General features: G+C 39.6%; 1 protein-coding gene across 12 annotated transcripts in view; it reads right to left on the bottom strand.

Annotated features, from left to right (window-relative positions):
- The window catches only part of TLE4 (TLE family member 4, transcriptional corepressor), a 154,943-nt gene that overhangs the window by 95,010 nt on the left and 41,072 nt on the right, over window positions 1–18,861 (bottom strand). For 7 of the 12 annotated variants that reach the window (XM_019966104.2, XM_019966105.2, XM_019966106.2 and 4 more), the window contains one exon: window positions 5,666–5,740. The exons of the other annotated variants lie outside the window; for them this stretch is intronic. In XM_019966104.2, coding sequence (XP_019821663.2) covers window positions 5,666–5,740 — 75 coding nt within the window. The remainder of the gene's footprint in view (window positions 1–5,665; window positions 5,741–18,861) is intronic. 12 annotated transcript variants of the gene reach the window in all.

Below are 18,861 nucleotides of genomic sequence, written 5' to 3'. Positions count from 1 at the left end.
GAGTTTTAAAATTACTTAAATATATGAGTCTTTGTTATGAAAGGAAATTACTGCCTCTTAGAGCCTCATCAAATTATAGCACAAAGATTAGATTATAGCTACATCACTCAGTAACACAATCCCCTGGATCCACAATAAATGAACAAGTTTAAAAAAAAAAAAGTGAAAGCAGACATACCAATATAAGAGGGAGAAATGTGTAGAATAACGTTAAAACTGCTTTTTTTGACTCAGATACAATCATGTTTATCATGCTTTGTGAAAGCAGGTAAGCAAAGCCCTACAACTGCAGAAGACCAACCCCCTACCCCCAACCTTAATCCCATCAATCTGTGTACATCAGGTAGCCAATGGCCAGCACTTTTGTAAAGACTTTAAGCTCCAGGTACACTGTCGAGTAATGACAAAGCTAGAATAACAATCTCTGATAAAACACAAATCTATTTTATAGCTTGTTTTTAAGTTTATTCCATATTATGTACATTTGGAAAATACCCAACAGTAACCAGATAGGAGAATAACAAGAAAGCGAAGCTCATTGAAAAGTAGCTTTCAGTTATTGTCAGTTCATTGAAAAGTAGTCATTTAAAAAATAAGGTAAAAGCTGAGATGTTAAAAAAAAAAGTTTCATGCATAGAACTCACATCAGAAAACAAACTACGACTGTGGCACTTGAGTTCAATTGCCTGCCTATACCAGAAAGCCCCCTTAAAGAGGTTGAGACCTATGAGGTCAAATACTGAGCTTCTTAGATCCCCCAGGAAAGGCATGGCTGCATCTGGAGAAGTGATTTCAGAACAGGAGTGGCTCTGGGGAAAGTGATCAGGGAAAGAGGGAACCTTAAAACAAGGTAGTCAATCACTACTTCAGGCAACTGAGCTCCATCCAGCTGGAACCCTCAGTGAAGGAATATATGCAAAACGCACTTCAAAATCACCCAACTAATGGAGAGGAGGGAAGCACTCCACTGAGTCTGGGACGATCCCATAGTGGGAAGAAACTCCTTCACACTCACAGGCAGAAGTGAAAAGTGGATTCCCCACAGTAAGGACTCGGGAAACACAAGAGCCTCCCAGGCAGCTGAGGAGAGGTGTTGCCAAGCCACAGAAAAAAACCTGTAATGGGAATGACGAGAGAAAGGTAGATAAGGAGAGTATGAGGGTAAGGTGGGCCCAGGAAGGATAACAACGCTTCCGCATTGCAGAGATACCTGCGCCCAAAGGGTTAACAGCATAACCGCTGCAAGTTTAACAATACCCCTGGAAAGCCCTTTATTAGCAAACACAGAAGAGAAAAAGTACAGCTCTCAGATACTTCAAACTTCTCAAATTTTGTGCTATTGGAGACTGTGATGTAAAGGAGGGGAAAACACATATACACATTTTTAATATATACACATATTCCTATCTATCAGGGCGGTTTTTGCCTAATGGCTAATTAGTTTATAAAAACAACAAGGGAAACTATCATAATGGTGGATCTAAATGTCTCTGAAACTTAAAATGGCTGTTTTTAAATGTATAATGGAAAAAGAAGGACATACCATTTTAAAACTGTCATACTGCAAGATGTCGTGCCATAATGCCAATCTGAAATGCATATAGGGGTGGGTGTGTGTGTGTAATTTAAGAGCCAATCATATGACAAGGACAATAAAACAAAATGCTAAGATGAAGGGGGAAAAAAACCCCAAGGGTATTGTCTTTATTTTTTTTTTAACTAACTCAAATACATAGGATGGTAAAGGCAGAGTCATTTAAATCATTTCCTTAGTAATACAAGTAATATTTAAATAGATTTAATAGTGCTGCTCCAAACCAATGAATTATGGGTTTAAAACCTATTAAAATGTAATGTTTTTTTCCTAAGCTGAGAGGAGAGAGATTTAAATCCACTGAATTTTAATATTTCAGCTTGAGCTGCAGGAGGTAGAGAAAGTCCAAATGAACTATTCCATCAGCACCATTCAAGCATGAACATTTTAATCAGTTTTACTTCCTTGGAGTTCTCTAACACAGTTTACGCTGTCATTCTGAAAGCACTTAACACAGAGAGTGTGAAAAACCACCAAGGCTTGTTATTGCCTTCACAATTGATGGCAAATAATTTTGCAGACTTCCTATCATTAAAATGTCACTGCTAAAAATTGAGGTTCAGCATTTCTTGTGCTAAACTGCATTTTCCTACAACACCCATGGCATACCTGTTCTTAAGGATTTTTTAAGGGGGTGTGCTTTTTTAAAAAAATGCATATTTACATCATTTCTTTGCTCAAAGAGGTTAAGAAAGTGGAGGAAGGAATCCAGAGGAACCCCATTTCCTATTTTTACAGGCCAAACATTTTCTTTTCCAATGTCCATACTGACAAAACTTTTTTTCTTAATGGTAGTTTCTTTGGTGAAATTCTTATGAGGCTCCAACTTAGCCTCCTTTATTATTCACACAGCATGTGCTGATTATATAGTGTAATGGATTTAAAAAATATTTTAAGATAGTCAGATGACTCAATTTAATAATACAGGAAATGAAAACATCATTTCTAATTAGATCATATTACTGATTTAAAACTACAGTTTGTGTGTTGTTCCAACAGTGTGATCTTATAGAGATTCTAATTTAAAAACACAGTGGCTAGCAGGACACATGACATGATTTAACTCGATACAGAACATTCCCACAGCCCGTTTGGAGGAGCTCTGGGAAAGCTTCGAGGAAATGTGAAAAAACGAACAATTCAAAGCAAAACAGGAAATATTAACTATAGAAAGCAACACAGGCCTTTCCCTGGGTTTTTTTCCTTATAAATAAAAGACAAATGATATTTAACTTATTTCAATCTATCAACAGTTTTAAACTGAACATGACCTGTGAAAGAAATCATTATAACTGTGTTTCATTCCATTAAACACAACTAGCTTATTGTCAAGAGAACAAGCCGCCTCTCCAGGTTTCAGGCTCACTTCAGCTTTTTGCATTTAAACTGCATGGATCACTGGTTTGGCTCATTTACCAACGAAGGTAGAATAATATTGCAGAGTTAAAAAGGTGCTTCATCAGATTTCATTAAATTGGGGAACATTTGCACTTGTCTGGATGGTGTGCCTACATATAAAACAGATACGCATGCAGTGGCAAATAAATGAAGGTCTGCAGGGGCTTAGATGGGTCTTTGCCTCTCAGGAGGGAAATTTCCCTTGGTGCAGAAAATCACTGTTGACTACCTAAAAAATTAAGTCACAAAAATCTAAAACTGACCCCTCATCACTTTTGGCAGCAGGTCAAAATATCACCACCTCACAACACAGCTATGCCTAATGGGGCACAGAACAGCAGGTGCATTTAAAGGTACACAATGTTGTAACTCTGAAAGGTACTGGACACAAGGCAATTAAGAAGTGCTGAAACAAAGAAAAAGAACAGCAGCCACAGAACAGCCACAGAAATGCATCAGGTGAGCTGGTTGTGATGGGGCTCTTCCCTTTGCACTTGGTTTGTGATTTCCCAAAACTGCTGGTTTTGTTTTTCTATTTCTGCAATCTGTTTTTCAGAATAGTCAGATTACGTGATTTTGATTCCATTTTCAGCTCAGATACGAATAATTTGGAATTGCCACCAAATCCAGACTACAGCACACACTGCTTTGACAGCATGCAGCTCTACTGAATTAGTTCTTCAAATAAGTTTTTAGGTCACCAAATTAAATTAGCTTTAATAATTAAACCCATATATGCACAATATGTCTGTCAGTTACTCAGCTACAGTCTAATAAATCATCTTCTGCCTGAGAAAAGGCAATCTGCCATCCCATTCAAAACAAAGTATGTAAAAATGAAATAGATATAATAAAACAGTGTTAAAAATATATCTGATGTGACAAAAGAAAGGGAACTTGTTCTGCTTTTATATCTTCCCTCATATCTTTAAGCAACATCCAACACAAAACAATGCACTTTTGATTTAGATTAATCTCGCCACTGTACAGACAGTAACTAATAAGACTCAAAAAGAAACAAAAAAACATTCCAGAAAAGGCTGTCCACCAGACATGAGATAGGCCAGCTACCTGTATTTCAGAAGTTCATATAAAAATAAACACCACACCAGAAATGACCCAGGAGGCTCTCTTATGGGTCCTCACCCACACATTCTCTCCTTCAACAGGAGACAGGATAGCAGGTGGGAAAAGTAGGTTCTATGCCGAGTGACCTTGAGAGATTTGGTAACCGAACTATATCCCAACAGGAACACAACAAGTGCTTCAAGCAAACACAGCTGGTATGAACATATACGCTAATGTGAAAATTCAAGCTCTCTCAGTGTTTAAAAAGAAAATTATTACACTGCCGTTCTCTGGAATTTCTGGAAATAAAAACTAATTGTGAAATGTATTCATCTCTCATCTCTCCCCTACCCCCGGGACACAGAAAATGTACAAGAAAGGAGTCTCTACATGGCTTGTTGTGATTCATCCTCTTCTTTCCAAGGGGCACTTCCAAGGAAATAAAGGTTACTCTTCTCCATTTACTATGCCTTCTAATCTATTACCAGTATTTTCTTGTGGTCAGAGGGACACAAAATAGAGCTCAAAATAGCCCATTAAAAAACAAGTTGCAATCAGACTATAGTTCCACCACCATCGGCAGCCATCCCAGAGTTCTGATTTCCTTGTTAAAAGACAGAGGCATAATTGAAGCAATATCTTCACTTCAGATTGATTATCAGGCGACCCTTATCCGCATCTTCACTCAGCAATTTGAATTTTAATGAAAGTAAATGGAATAATTAGCATTTCAAAGTGTGTTTGATACACTGAGGGCAAAAAAAGAGAAAAGACTTTTGTGTATAATCTATACACGAGAAAGTATTGGGGCGGGGGCAGGGGGCAGAAAGAGGAAAGTACAGTTGACATGTCTTCATTAAAACAACCTACAGAACCACTTCTAACAGCTGCATAAACAGAGATGTGAATATTGTGCTTTTTTCAGCTAGGATTTCTTGCCTTTCTAAGTTTTAGCACCTTTTTTTATTACTGGTTACCTTAACTGAGGAGAACAAAAATGTAAGTGGAATTGGAGTAACTGCTCTAACCCATGAATTCCAGCAGGATTTCTAAGCAATGTTACTGGTACTATGAGGGATTTTCCAAACGGGCCGCTGATTTTGCAAAAAGCTATATAGTCATCTATCATTTTTACTACAAATGGACACTAGTCTAAGAACCACTCATCAAAGGGGAGGAAGAATAGCAGAGAGATGTGAAAATGTATATTTTATTTCACTAAACATGATATTAAGACAATCTATATTTGAGGAAAGATAAAAGAAATCAGGTCATTTTAACATTAGGGCAATCTGTGTCTTTTGACTGGCAATAGGCTAGTGACAGAGGCTGATTGCGAAGGAAAGAAATACTATGAAAAAGAACTACTCAGTCTCCCTAGGGGAAGAATTTTCAGGAACATGTCAATTGGAATTGGTGAGAATGTGTCCAGAGTTTCTGAGGTAGCCATCAAACTTTGTGAGATTGAAGGCAAAGTGCTCCATTTCACTGTGTGATCCTCTACTGCCTTTTGCCTCTTCAATTGAACAAAATTTAAAGAGAGAGCGAGAGAGAGCCAGTGACAAACACTAAGATGATCAGAGCTAAAATGGAAAGGCCACGTACCCCAATGATGGCGTTCAGTTCTGCCATGGTCACCTGCTTGGCCCGTTCCACAGCCTGCACCACTTGTTGCTGGTGCTATAAATGAAGATCAGAAACAGAATACAATTATTTGTTTTCTGGTCAGTCAAGAACAGCTTTTCCTAACATGTCCTCTAACTTTAATTACATGCAAAACAGGATTCAGGGGGTCTCCATATTCAAATAAAAGCCCCGAGTGGTGGAAGACTAACTGTCTAGGGTACCTCTGTTTCTACAAAGCTAAGGAGTAACTGGACGTCCAATCGCAGGGATCGTCCCTGCGCCCCCATGAAGGATGCTCGCTTACAACTGATAGAAGCAGTTAAGTTGTACTTTCGAGTCAGTAGTACACTGTGACCCAACACCTTCCGATATAGTAACAAAACCAAACAACCCATCCCACCTGCTTTCTCTGTATCCCCTTACTCTCTGCCACCAACAAAAAATATGTTTTGAAAATATTTCCTATAAGCACTTATTTTTAAGTTTCCACCTGGTATTTGCTAGAGAAGACACTAGAAGGACACACAGACTTCAATGTTTGCTTCTTCTGTAAACGTGAAAAAGTGCTCATATTTTTACTTCTGCCAGGAAGGGCTGCATATTTAAAAGATATTAAAAATGTACAACTCTTGCCAACAGTAAAGTTTAAGGACTTCAGGTATTTCTTTTAAATGCAATAGGAAAACTAAAATCCTAAAGTTATTTTTCTTTTGAAAACTTAGGATGGAGAGTATAGGAAAATCCCTCTGACCACGATTCAACTCTAAAGAGAAAAAGCAATATCTGATTTTAGTAATTTTTCTAATATAAGAATAGTTAAATGGCGTAGAAGTCTCTGCCTGGAGGCACTCATAGCTGGACATACACAAGTACTTACACAAGTACCCCAAAATGTAAATATTATTCCCAACTAAATACACTTGAACACTCTAGTACATACTCAATTCAGTCTAAAATAGGTCTTTCGTGAATATTTTTCAACTCGGTTTAGTAAATGAAGAGCCAAAGACTGTGCTATGAAACAGGTACTCCTCTGTGTGGCTAGGGAGAGTCTTCTTTTGGTTGATTCCAGTTGAGAAATGTACTAATTTCTCTACTGATCTGAAGTGCATATGAAGCTCAGCTATCATACTACTTAATGCACAGAAAGAGCAAGGCCATCAGTTCTATGTAACCTACCTAATACTACATTCCAAAGTACCCAAACACACAGTTACTGGGATAAACTTGGTGACCACTATTTCCATCTCCCAGCTGAGTAGGGTGGTAGTGGGGGAGGTGACGTGCGAAAGGAAACTGCTTTAGTTTATCGACATGTGGTGTCTTCACTCTTGATTTCCTAATCTTTATTTTATGCCCATGAATAAAGCAAAGCAAGTTGTCAAATAATAGATCAGTGCATTATACCTTGATTCTTTTAATTACAAGAGTTTATTTCCAAATAAGAGCTTCAGAAGCAATTCCCCAAATCTTGATAGATATTTCCATCTATCTTTAAAATATTTGCCAAAGTGAAATAATTCACTTTCCTCTTTCTCTGAAAGTAAAAATCCTAAAGATTCATGAAAACACTAGAGGGAACAGAGAGGCATAAGTGATAAAAACGGCCAATCATAGTCATTCTCCTCTGAAGACTACCTGACCATATCATATATGTTTACTGAATGGCTTCCATGTGCCAAGCACAGAGCTCATATTTAGATTTAGGACAAATCTGGTTGTCAGCATAGTGAAAACTAGCAGCACTTGGAAAGTAGAAAAACCAAACAAACAAAAACCCTGCAGAAGATCCTGGGAATTAGCTAATACTCAAAGTGAACTTATGGACAAAAATTTTTATGGCATTTTTTACCTTTTACTTTCCAACACTCAACAATGGCTGCTCAAAACTTCCAAGAAACTGAAAGCCAAAGGAATACATGTACACTTATCCAACACACATATCTCATTCCATTCATGCACCCATTCGTTAAACTCAAGTTTTTAAAAGCTCTTACCCTGTGCCATTTCTGTACATTACTTAAACACTTCCATATACTGAAATATCATCTCCTTCACATTAAGTATTCAAAGAACAGTTCCATGAGAGAGAGATGCAGAAAATACATCTTGTTAGGGCCTTTCTACCATGAAGATTGCTCAACTCTTGCTTCATAAACTGGATTCCAACTGCCAAGATGAGCAGAGATGCCTTAGGCAGTGGGGGTATCTTTCTGACTTGGCATTAAAATCAGGTACATTTACTGAGAAAACCAGAAACACACCAGTGAACCATAACACTGACATCAGATGCTTTTATAGAAACTCTTGCTAAAGAGCTAAAATGACAATGGAAGTCATGATTCAGCTCCTTCCTTTTCTATCATGGCAATGGCCATGGGCTAATACCACAACTGAACTTTACCTGTAGTTCAGGATTTTACTTCCCTATTTCTGCTTACAACTGTGAATCATATGGCACTTAAGGACTTTTTCAACAGGGGCTCCCTAAGACAAAGAATGCACCCTCCCTTGTGAGTTCTGAAAGCACCAGAAACACTCCGACACTGCTCACCTCAGCCACACATTAACACTGTATCACACCCTGAAGAAGCAGCAGGAAGGGCAAATGATCATAAAAGAATGAACACTGAAGGAATAAAACCCAAAATACTCTCACAAGTGCACCCAAAGAGGCACTGTTTTTCCATTTTCAAATTTTAACATATTAAGCTCTCTGGCTCAGAAGATACAGCAAGTTTTCACATCTTCTTACAACTGTGATCGCTCTCCCATTATGTCTGCCCTCTCTTCCTCTTCTCTTCCCCTTCCCCATCTGCTCCTCTCCTCCCACTCCACCCACATCTCATTTCCTCTCCCACTTCCTGCCGATCTCCTCTGTGGCCTCACCGCAAGTGGTGACAGCCACTCTAGCCCCAGTAAATCTGGAGGAGCAAGAGTCCTGTGACCAGTCTCACTGCTCAAGCTGCTCACTCAGATACTCAGTCTGAACTTTCTATCAGTATCACCAAGTAAGGAGCCACTAGGAATGTATTAATAGCCACAGGTCTCTGAGAGAGGAGCCTCCAAAACTGGGATTTGGAAGAGGAAAAAAAAGGTGGGGGGGGGGGGGGGGGGGACTCAGATATTTATTCTTTAAAATACTGTGATTTATCATTTTCTAAAAAAATCCAAAGGAACACAAACAAACAAAAATACCTCGATTCTGATTATGGCTGCACAACTCTGAAGATTTACTAAAAATTACTGAATTGCACACCTAAAATGATTTTATGATGTGTAAATTACATCTCAATAAAATACTGTGATTTAGGGAATACATGCATGGTTGTAAAAAAGGACTAGTAAAATGAAACTCTATACATTAAATCACTTGCCTACTTAACTTTTATCATCATAAAATTACCTTTTGCACTTAATCAGTTAAAGTACTGAAAACATTTTTTCCTACAAGAAAGAGACTAAAACAATATAAGCTTATGATAAGTCCAATAAAGCCTACTGAAAATTAGGCATTTACAAACCACTAGAATATAGATTCCTTATATGTTGAACATACTTTTCACAATACCTGCCATGGCAATACTTTGGGACATGGCAATAAAACTTTTTTAAATCTAAAAAACTTTAAAAAAAACTACATCACAACTTAAGAATTTTTTTTTTAATATCACTCTTTTTGATAGGGGTAGTAAGGACAGATATGTACAGGGAACTAGGTTTCTTCTCCAGATATGTGGAGATGCAAAAGTGAGAAAGAGATAATGCCACTCCCCCCACACACACATATATCTTCCATAGGTGGCACAGTGGTAAAAATCTGCCTGCCAATGCAAGAGATACAGGAGACGCAGGTCCAAGCCCTGGGTCAGGAAGATCCCCTGGAGTAGGAAATGGCAACCCACTCCAGTATTCCGACCTGGAAAATCCCATGGACAGAGAAGCCTGGAGGGCTAGAGTCCACGGGGTCGCAAAGAGTTGGACATGACTGAGCGCGCGCGCACACACACACACACACACACACACACACACACACGTCGTGTCCCTCCCACACACACACAATTCACACAGAGCATCTTATAATACAAGGATTTAAACGACAAGGGAAGATTATTAGCAGGAATGGTTAGCACAGTTCCTGAGGCAACAAGGAAAGGCTTTGTTTTCTTATTCATTCATTCAATTATTTATTAAGCACCTACTGTGTGTCAAGCACTGTGGTAGGAACCAAGATTAATGAATAAGACAGTGAATACTCAAGAGGTTTTGTAATTACAATTGCAGGATAGTTTCCACAAAGATGACAGGATGCTACACAATTGCTTATCAGAAAAACAGCTAATCAAACCTTAGAGCTGTAGAAAGATTCTTTAAGGAAGTGGTCCTAAGAACTGAGACTAGGAGAACGGTCAGGAGTTCTGTGAGTAAAAAGGAAGGAGAAACGAAGCGGAGGCAGAGGGAACAGCTTGGATAAGGTTCCGAAGTATAAAGAAACATGTCTATCAAGAAACAGAAAGAATGTGTGGCTGCAGAAGGACGGTGGAGGAGGGGACAAAGTTGGAAAGATATGGCAAGGTAGGATGCTGAGGCCCTTCCTGGGCATAGCAAAGACACACATGGAAAACTCTTTCAAGTGGAAGAGGTATTCACAGGTCAACAGAGGTAGGCATTCACATGTCATCTGAGTATGGTGCAGGCATACTCCACAGAACCACATTCTAGAGGGGAGTGAACTCTGCGAGGCAGGAGGAGCCAAACAGTGAAAAGCTTTGCATTACAGGCAAAGAAGCTGGACTTTACCCTGGGACGATACTTATTTAAAAATTTTAAGCTGTGGAGTGCTATCAGTTCTGCATTTTAGTCAGATGGATCCGGTAATAGTGAAGAAGGTGGATGGCAGGGGGGTGAACCAGATTAGAGGAAGAGAGCTAATGCAATATTCTAAAGGGAAAGATACTGGGGCCTGAACTCACAACCTCATGCACAAGCTTTATCCACTTTGGGGCAATGGGCTCTATTATTGAGTAGAAATCGATCTCCCTGTAACTTCTTCCCACCCAATTTGCCTCTAATTTCTCTTCCACAGTAGTGCACCTCAAAGATTTGAAAATGGCATGATGCATGTTTTCAATTTTCTTCATTCCAGGTTAAACATCTCGAGGTCACTGTCTCTCAGAGACCCATCCTTCTAGATACTCCTCTGGTTGTACCCAACATGCCCATCCAGATTCAAGTGGATCCTGAGCAGATCAAACCCCAGTAGAAGTGTCACTCCATGTCTATTAAGTCAGACTAAAACCCACTGAGCCTTCTTCAGCAGTTTACTAGCACAAATAAGCTTTAAATAAAATCCTTCTAGTCAGTCTTTCCTAAATATTATTCCAAGAAATGTTAGTCCCCTAAGAAATTAGGTATTACTTACACAAAATTTTAAAACTCACAAGATTTAATTCAACTAACACCAGGCAAACTGCTCATTTGCTCAGTTTCAAATCTCAAAAGAGGGCAAATACGTACGCAGGCCTTTCCAAATAATCTTGGCTGTGGAACTTTGGCTCTCAGGACACACTTTGGAAACTGTCGCCTGTGTCTTTCTCGTACTGACCACGTGGCCTTGTCTTCATCATTCTCAAGAACTCACATGCAGGCAAGGCGTTCTTTATTGATATGTCCAATAAGCTCTACAGGTCCAGAGCCTTCCAACACAAAACTCCGCGATGTTGGAAATGTTCTAATCTGTGCTGTAGTGCCTAGCCAAATATGGGTGGATAGTAAGCACCCGAAACGTGACTACTGTGACTGAGAAACTGAGTTTTTAACAATATTTAACTTTGAAAAGTCAAAGTGAAAGCATTAGTCACTCAAGTCATGTGCACTCTCGGCGACCCCATGGACTATAGCCCTCCAAGCTTCTCTGTCCAAGGGATTCTCCAGGCAAGAATACTGGAGCGGACTGCCATTCTCTTCTCCAGGGGAACTTCCCAACCCAGGGATCAAACCTGGGTCTCTCACATTGTAGACAGACTCCTTACTATTTGAGCCACAAAGCCACTCATATTTAACCTTAATTTAAATCTAGATAGCCACTTATGGCTACGGCTACAATGCAGCTCTAACCTAAGGTACCTTAAAGCTTAGGTCCAGTAATAATCCAACTGCTATCTAACAGAAAGTCAAAGAAATGAGTCAGGTTCTCAAATATGTACCAATTTTCTTGGACACATACTGATAAGAATTGGCATTGCTGCCTTTGGAAGGAGGCCCACATTTGATTAAGTGTGTTCAAAATAATGATTTGAATTATTTTTCTTTTTCTTGTTTATATTCACAATGCAAGGCAAAAAAGCCTACAGAAAAAAAGTTCTCCCTCTTGAGAACCATCTTTCATTTCCTAAGGGGAAGCAGGTTATGATGCTACCATAAGGATCTCACCAAGTATCCAACTGTCAATCAAAATATACGACCATGCAGAACAAGCCAATTAGTCAACCATGGAACATGGGACAGGATTATGCTCTGATGCCTCATTCAGTGTTGTAAGAAATAATGTTTTAAATGAAAGGCTGCCCAATGTAAAAAGTAGAAAACTGGTCCAAATCCTCTAAAGCCCCGATCCAGGTGCGTTAGTCATTTTAGGACATTCCTTAGACATGACAGCACGTCACAACACATTACCAACACTGATAAAATGGCATGAATGCGAAGCAGAGATGTCCGGTGAAGGCTGCTGGCACTTAATGAATGATCTCGGAAGATGGTCTTACAGGTGTCACTGCATACTTATCAGGGGATCCCTGGTGATTTCAGCCAAGCTCTCCTACATCAAACCATGTTATCCACAAGCCATTGATTCCTTACAAAGTTAACAAGGAATAAGACAAGTTAACCTGGTGCCATTATGAGGCGAGAACACTGCCACCAGTCCATGTAACCACTGCATTTTGTTCATTTCCTCCCTAAGGCACAATATGAAAGTGACTGATCACAGTTTTCAACTTCTATTTTCCAATTATTCTATACATGCAAAATGCAGTTCAGAGTAATTCAGTATCATGTTAAGCTAGGTGCCAAAAAAAATTAAAAAAAAAAACAAAAAACAGCACTACACATACAACTGTACCTCATAACATAGTGAAAGGTTTTGTTTTTCATCAAATTAAAAAGACCAAATTTATGGAAAGTAGAAATACGAAACAGAAATTCATGTGTCATTTGATTTGATTGGCTATCTTAGCCTACTGGAACTTATGGTATCAGTACTATACAATTGTAATTACTATATAATTGTGTATTATTTTTCTACTATTTAAATGCAAGGTAGACCACCTAAATAAACCTATAGAATTCTAGAGAAAACACAACTACTTGGTACTACTACTCATTAGAAAAGCTAACAAGGAAATAAAAAGTTTTAAGTTAAAATTAAATTTGCCCTCAAAGCATTCAAGTTGGAATGTTCCCTTTTCTTTAGATAAAATATAAGAATAAAAGTAAAATGGCTTAAAATTTTTACTTCTAAAAATTCTAATGATCAGAGAGCTTTTTTGTTAAAATGTGTTCAAAACAATGATTTGAATTCTTTTTTTTCTTCCAAGTTAATAATCACGGATGCAAGGCAAAAAGAGCTGCTCACTCCAATCTGGGCTCCTCCACAGCCTCCAAGAAGCCTGCTTTCTGCTTAAAGAACTCAAGAAATAAAAAACCTCAGCAAAGGAATTGCAGAAGTCTAAAGGAGGAGGGTAATATTTATCTCCTTGGCACCAAAGGCCCTAGAAACAAGTTGTAACAACCTGTTGAAAACAAGGTTAAAGATGAATAATGTAATTTCTCCAAATCTAACGATGACCATGGTTTAATAAATGGGAATTAGGAAGCCACTGGTCCTAAGGAACCACTTCCTGTTCTTTCACTGTGTCCAGTTAGGTACAAACATACCTTTCAGGTTACTTCAGGCTGTGGATACAAATGGCTTGAAGTCCAAGACACTAAAATGGATCAAATTGGTGCTGCAAAACAATCAACCTGAGCTACTTTTTCCTGAGATGTCTTAAAATGCCACAAAACCAAGAATGACTTATCCAATTTATTTTCCATGATTTGGAGGGGAAGGAAACTGTCAAAAAATTGTGATTCCATTTTTTCCAGCTCAAGGACAAGATGTATGCACAAGAGTATGTCTGAGATAGATATAATGTAAGGGTTCACAAATGTTCCACTTATCAGAAGCTATTTCCTTAACAACAAGCAGCATTTTCCTTCTAGCAAGGCTACTATAAAATATGGCAGGCCTATGAGTGATTCCTATAACCCAGTCTTCAATTAAGAGGTGTCTTCAAAAGTCTCTGTGCTTTTTACAAAGTATGGGCATAAACACAGGCTGTGCATCTAGATCTAGACAGCCCACAGGGCCCACCACTGTTTAAGTCAGGTTCCTTTCCACCCTCTGTGGATGTATGAATGATAAACAATACTTGATGGGTGACTCTTTTCCCTACAGTTTAGACCCTGGAGGAGATTTCTATAACAAGAACTATGCATTATTTTATCTTTTCTGTGATTGCTAAAATATGGGTTGTGCTGATTATATAGTCAGAGCTAAAGTTTGTAACAAACACATACCATTGGTTCAATATGACTTCCCTTCAAATCAACACTGGCAATAATAATAATGCTCACTATTTTATGCATAGCACTGTATCTAGAAACAATTGCTAGCTGTCTCCTGAAATCCTTTCTCTTCTGTTAAGTTTAAGTTTTAGGTGGGCATACTCAGCTAGGACTGCACTTCCAAGTCTCCCTTGCAACTAGCTATGGGCACATAACTAGGCACTGGCCACTGCAAAGTGAGCACAAATGGGAGCAGCATTCACATCATGTCCTTAAGAAAGAGAAAGCACATGTCCTGTCTCATCCTTCCTGCTGGCTGGGGGAGGACATGGTAGTGCAAGCATGATGAATATCAACAGAGAAGGAAGTTGACTTCACAATATTGTGGAGTCACCAAATTAGCTACAGGTGCTTCTATGCAAACTGTTATTTGAGAGGAAAACAAACTTGCCCAAATCACTATTCCTTTAGTCTCTTTAACAGCAGCCTGATACCCAGCTAGGTCTTTTACATGATCACTAGTCCACAAAGCTCCATCTAGTCAAGGCTATGGTTTTTCCAGTGGTCATGTATGGATGTAAGAGTTGGACTGTGAAGAAAGCTGAGCGCTGAAGAATTGATGCTTTTGAACTGTGGTGTTGGAGAAGACTCGAGAGTCCCTTGGACTGCAAAGAGATCCAACCAGTCCATCCTAAAGGAGATCAGTCCTGAGTGTTCATTGGAAGGACTGATGTTGAAGCTGAAACTCCAATACTTTGGCCACCTGATGCGAAGAGCTGACTCATTTGAAAAGACCCTGATGCTGGGAAAGATTGAGAGGAGGAGGAGAAGGGGATTACAGAGGATGAGATGGTTGGATGGCATCACCGACTAATGGACATGGGTTTGGGTGGACTCCGGGAGTTGGTGATGGACAGGGAGGCCTGGCGTGCTGCGGTTCACGGGGTCGCAAAAAGTCGGACACGACTGAGCGACTGAAGTCCTCATATAGCAACCCTGCAGTACAGGTGTCCCATTTTTCAGATAAGAAAACTTCAATCCAAAAAAAATAAATAAATAAAAGTATTGTGTTCAACATGATAAAAGAAGCAAGTGGCTAAGCCAGGATCTGGTCCCAAGTCTGCCTGACCTTGGGCTCTTAGTACACTGCTTCACGAATAACCTAATTCTTTCAACGAACTCTGCTCCTTATTAGGGAAGCAACAAGTTTCTGAAAAATACAAACATTACTCTGGGGAAAGAAGACTTTCAACTATCACATAATACATTACCATCTACTGACCTATAGTCTATTAGGGGTTTGAAGTTCTCAAATGTCTTAAGAACACCTGTCGGTCACCATGAAACATACTCTCAAAAATAAACTATTCCATTTTATAATTCAAGGGGGGGAAAGTCCAAAAAGCACAAATGTCGTCTAAGTAAGATCCTTAGCTAGTGCCCAATATTTACTTAATGCTTAATCTAATAGGATAAGAGAATACTTACTGGTTTCCCAAAAATATTCCCTCCATTCTGAAAGATGGTATTCCCTCAGTCCTGGAAGATGGTCTGTGTGGAGCTAACCACCCACAGGCTGCAAACAGCCCCTGGAGCTGCAGGCCTAGCTCACCTCACAGGAAGACCGCCAGCCAGTCCTTTTGGAAGCATTACCTTCAACTCCTCCCAGTTTTTACCAAGTCCCTCCTCTCCAAATGCCTTGGGACCCAAAATAAGCTGGAATAAAATTCATTTGCCAAGAAATGTTGAAACAACGACAACTACTGGCATTTACTATCCCCAGTGCTTTACATTTTAATACATACAATACACACTGCAAAAGGGGTTCCTCTCATCATGTATGGGAATATTACAACTCACAGAGATGAACTCTCCCAGTATAAAGCCAGTAAGAGCCAGAGTTGGTGCAAATGCCAAATTAGCAGAAACACTGTGCCCTGCTGCCAGGGCGTAACAAGTGGCACATAGTTTTCAATCTGCATTAGAATCTCCCTAAATCTATGTCCCTGGAAAGGGGGCAAGGGGACACTGGAGACAAGGCCATAAGTATGGACTTTTAGACATTCTTCAATTTTGCTGAGGGCTCCTAAGGTCTAAGGGTCTTCAAGCTATATCCTGAAATTGCTGATGAAAAAAGAGAGTTCATCCACAGAAACTACTTGGAAAAACAAAATTAACTCCAGCTAAGCCGCCAGGTATTTAAAACAGCCAGTCTCCCAACAGGGTTGAGAAATTTTTTTTTTTTAATAGTTCTGTGGGTAGAACACAGACCCCATCCAAAACCACTGCATCTCCTGAGGTGAGCTCTACAGGTTGAACACCTTGAAGAGCTGTCACCCTTTTGGATCTTTGCTGGTTGGGGAGAGACAGGTGTTTACTAAACGGGAAAACTATTTTGAGGAGCTACAAGAAAATCACCCCTGAGCCCTACCCAATATGCCTCACTGAATTTTCAGCTAGTTCACAGTTCACAGGCTATTGTTTTAATTTATACTTTTTTCTTCTGTAAGGACATCAGAGGAAGACAAGCAATACTCGTTCTTCCAAAGAGCAGTGAGTAAAAGGGGAGGAGGCCTGGCTCCAGGTCCTCTTAGAAGGGAACTCAGAGCTCCTCGGCTGTTGCTCAGCTACTATTGCCAGTCAGCCTCAATAGCTGCTTATTATTATGTGCCAAATTGCACACAGACAATCCCAGGTAATCCTCACAGCAATCATATGTGCTACATGCTATTATTAACATCATCCTATTGATGAGGAAACTGAGGCTTAAAGAGGCAAATCACTTGCTAAAGGTCATCCCACTTAACTAGGTTATAGTAAGCCACGCAATTTGTAACAGGGAGCCCAGCACTGGGCTCAGACATGAGCCCATCTCCTGCTTATGGAACTGCCAACAGGAAGCTGATTATAGTTCCTCCTCAGCAAACGAGACGAAGTGAGACAGAGGACTTCCCATTTACTACTTTGAGATTTGCCTTTGAAATCTGAGGGCCACAGGATATAAAGAAGTCTTACCCATCCCCTAACACCAAAACAAAGTGGGAGAAAAGAGCAGCTTCAGGTAGATGAGGACTCACTCATAGGTTTCTTGAAATCCTGATTTAAGGATCCTGTGAAATTTTTAAGAGTTGTAAGAGATGATTACTCACTTCATGTAAACAGTTGGCAATATCTCTGGGACTCTGGAAGTAGCTGAGAGTGCGGTAAGCACATCACTGAAATAGAGATGGGCTATAATTTTTTAAAGTGTTTTAGTGAAACCTAATAATACTTTTCTCTGATGTTACATACATAGACATACTCCAAATCTTTGAGCTATAATTATACAACTTATTTCCCCCTCAAAAGTCTTGTAGGTAAAACTAAATTTATCCAATAGTTGTCATCCAGTACTATATATACATTTTTTTAATTTTAGAAAATGCAATACACCAGACACAAGCGATATTAAGTAGGTACATTAATCAGCATATGGGAACTAAATTAAAAATAGACTTATTTAGACGTCTGTAAATTTACCTCCTGCTCCTGGGAAACTCCAAAAAATGCCTCCAATCACTGTCCTGTAGCTTACACACTATAGTCTTCAGGACTAGTCTTTTTTTTTCTAAATACTTTTAGAAATAAAACCACTTTTTATTTACTTTTAGTTTCATTTGCTTTTTAAATAAAAATATTTCACAATGAATTCTAACGCCACAGCTGCCACCCTGGCAGCAAGACTGTCACACAGAGAGCTGGTGTTAAGAGATCAGATTAAAAGCCTTCAGTCCCAGCACCAAGTGACGCTTGCAGCCATGCAAGAGTGATTTTCCATGCCTCTGAAGAGACAGGAAATAGAATTCATCTTCCTCTAATAACCTGTCTCCTCCCCACCCTCCAGATTACAGTCCATCTGGCCTCAGGATAGAAGCGAGGAGTGTGACGCTCACAGAATGCCCAGAAGAGGAAACAAGGTGGGCAGTGTTCAGACACAAAACATCACAGAGGCCTAGAATGGACAGGAACAAACATGTCAGAGGCCCACACATTAAAGGCTATACACACACCTTAGGACACTAAGAAAGGAAAAGTCAATTAGATCCAAAGCAAGCAGAAGAGAAGACATACACAGAATCAGGACTTAGAAAACCGTAACACAGGTCATTCATGACACATGTCAAGGATTTCAACCAAGAAATGTCAAAAGTATTAGGGAAATAAATAGCAGTGAGATTATGACGCCCATCCTCCCAGCTTAAAGCAGAAAAGGAGTTGCCAGTATCTCCCTACGGCTTTCCTCTACAGGGGACGACTTCCTGAGCCCATTAATTCCAGTCCAGTCTTGCTCAGCACCACTACCATTACACATTCTGTTCCTACCGGGCCTGCTCACACAAACAACATAACTCACGTGGGAAAACGACCTACTGGCAAATGAGCTAGCTCCACCAACACCCTAAGATCTCCTCCCACATCTGAACATAACCCCACAGATCCCGCAAAAAATGCCACGGGAATAAGCTGTACTGGTAATTATGCGTAGGAGTCTATGCCTGAGGAAGTCTAAAATCTAACACCACCCCAAG

The sequence above is a fragment of the Bos indicus genome, chromosome 8 (assembly GCF_029378745.1).
Source record: "Bos indicus isolate NIAB-ARS_2022 breed Sahiwal x Tharparkar chromosome 8, NIAB-ARS_B.indTharparkar_mat_pri_1.0, whole genome shotgun sequence".
Classification (NCBI taxonomy): Eukaryota; Metazoa; Chordata; class Mammalia; order Artiodactyla; family Bovidae; genus Bos; species Bos indicus.
This window is presented reverse-complemented; position numbering and strand designations above follow the sequence as displayed.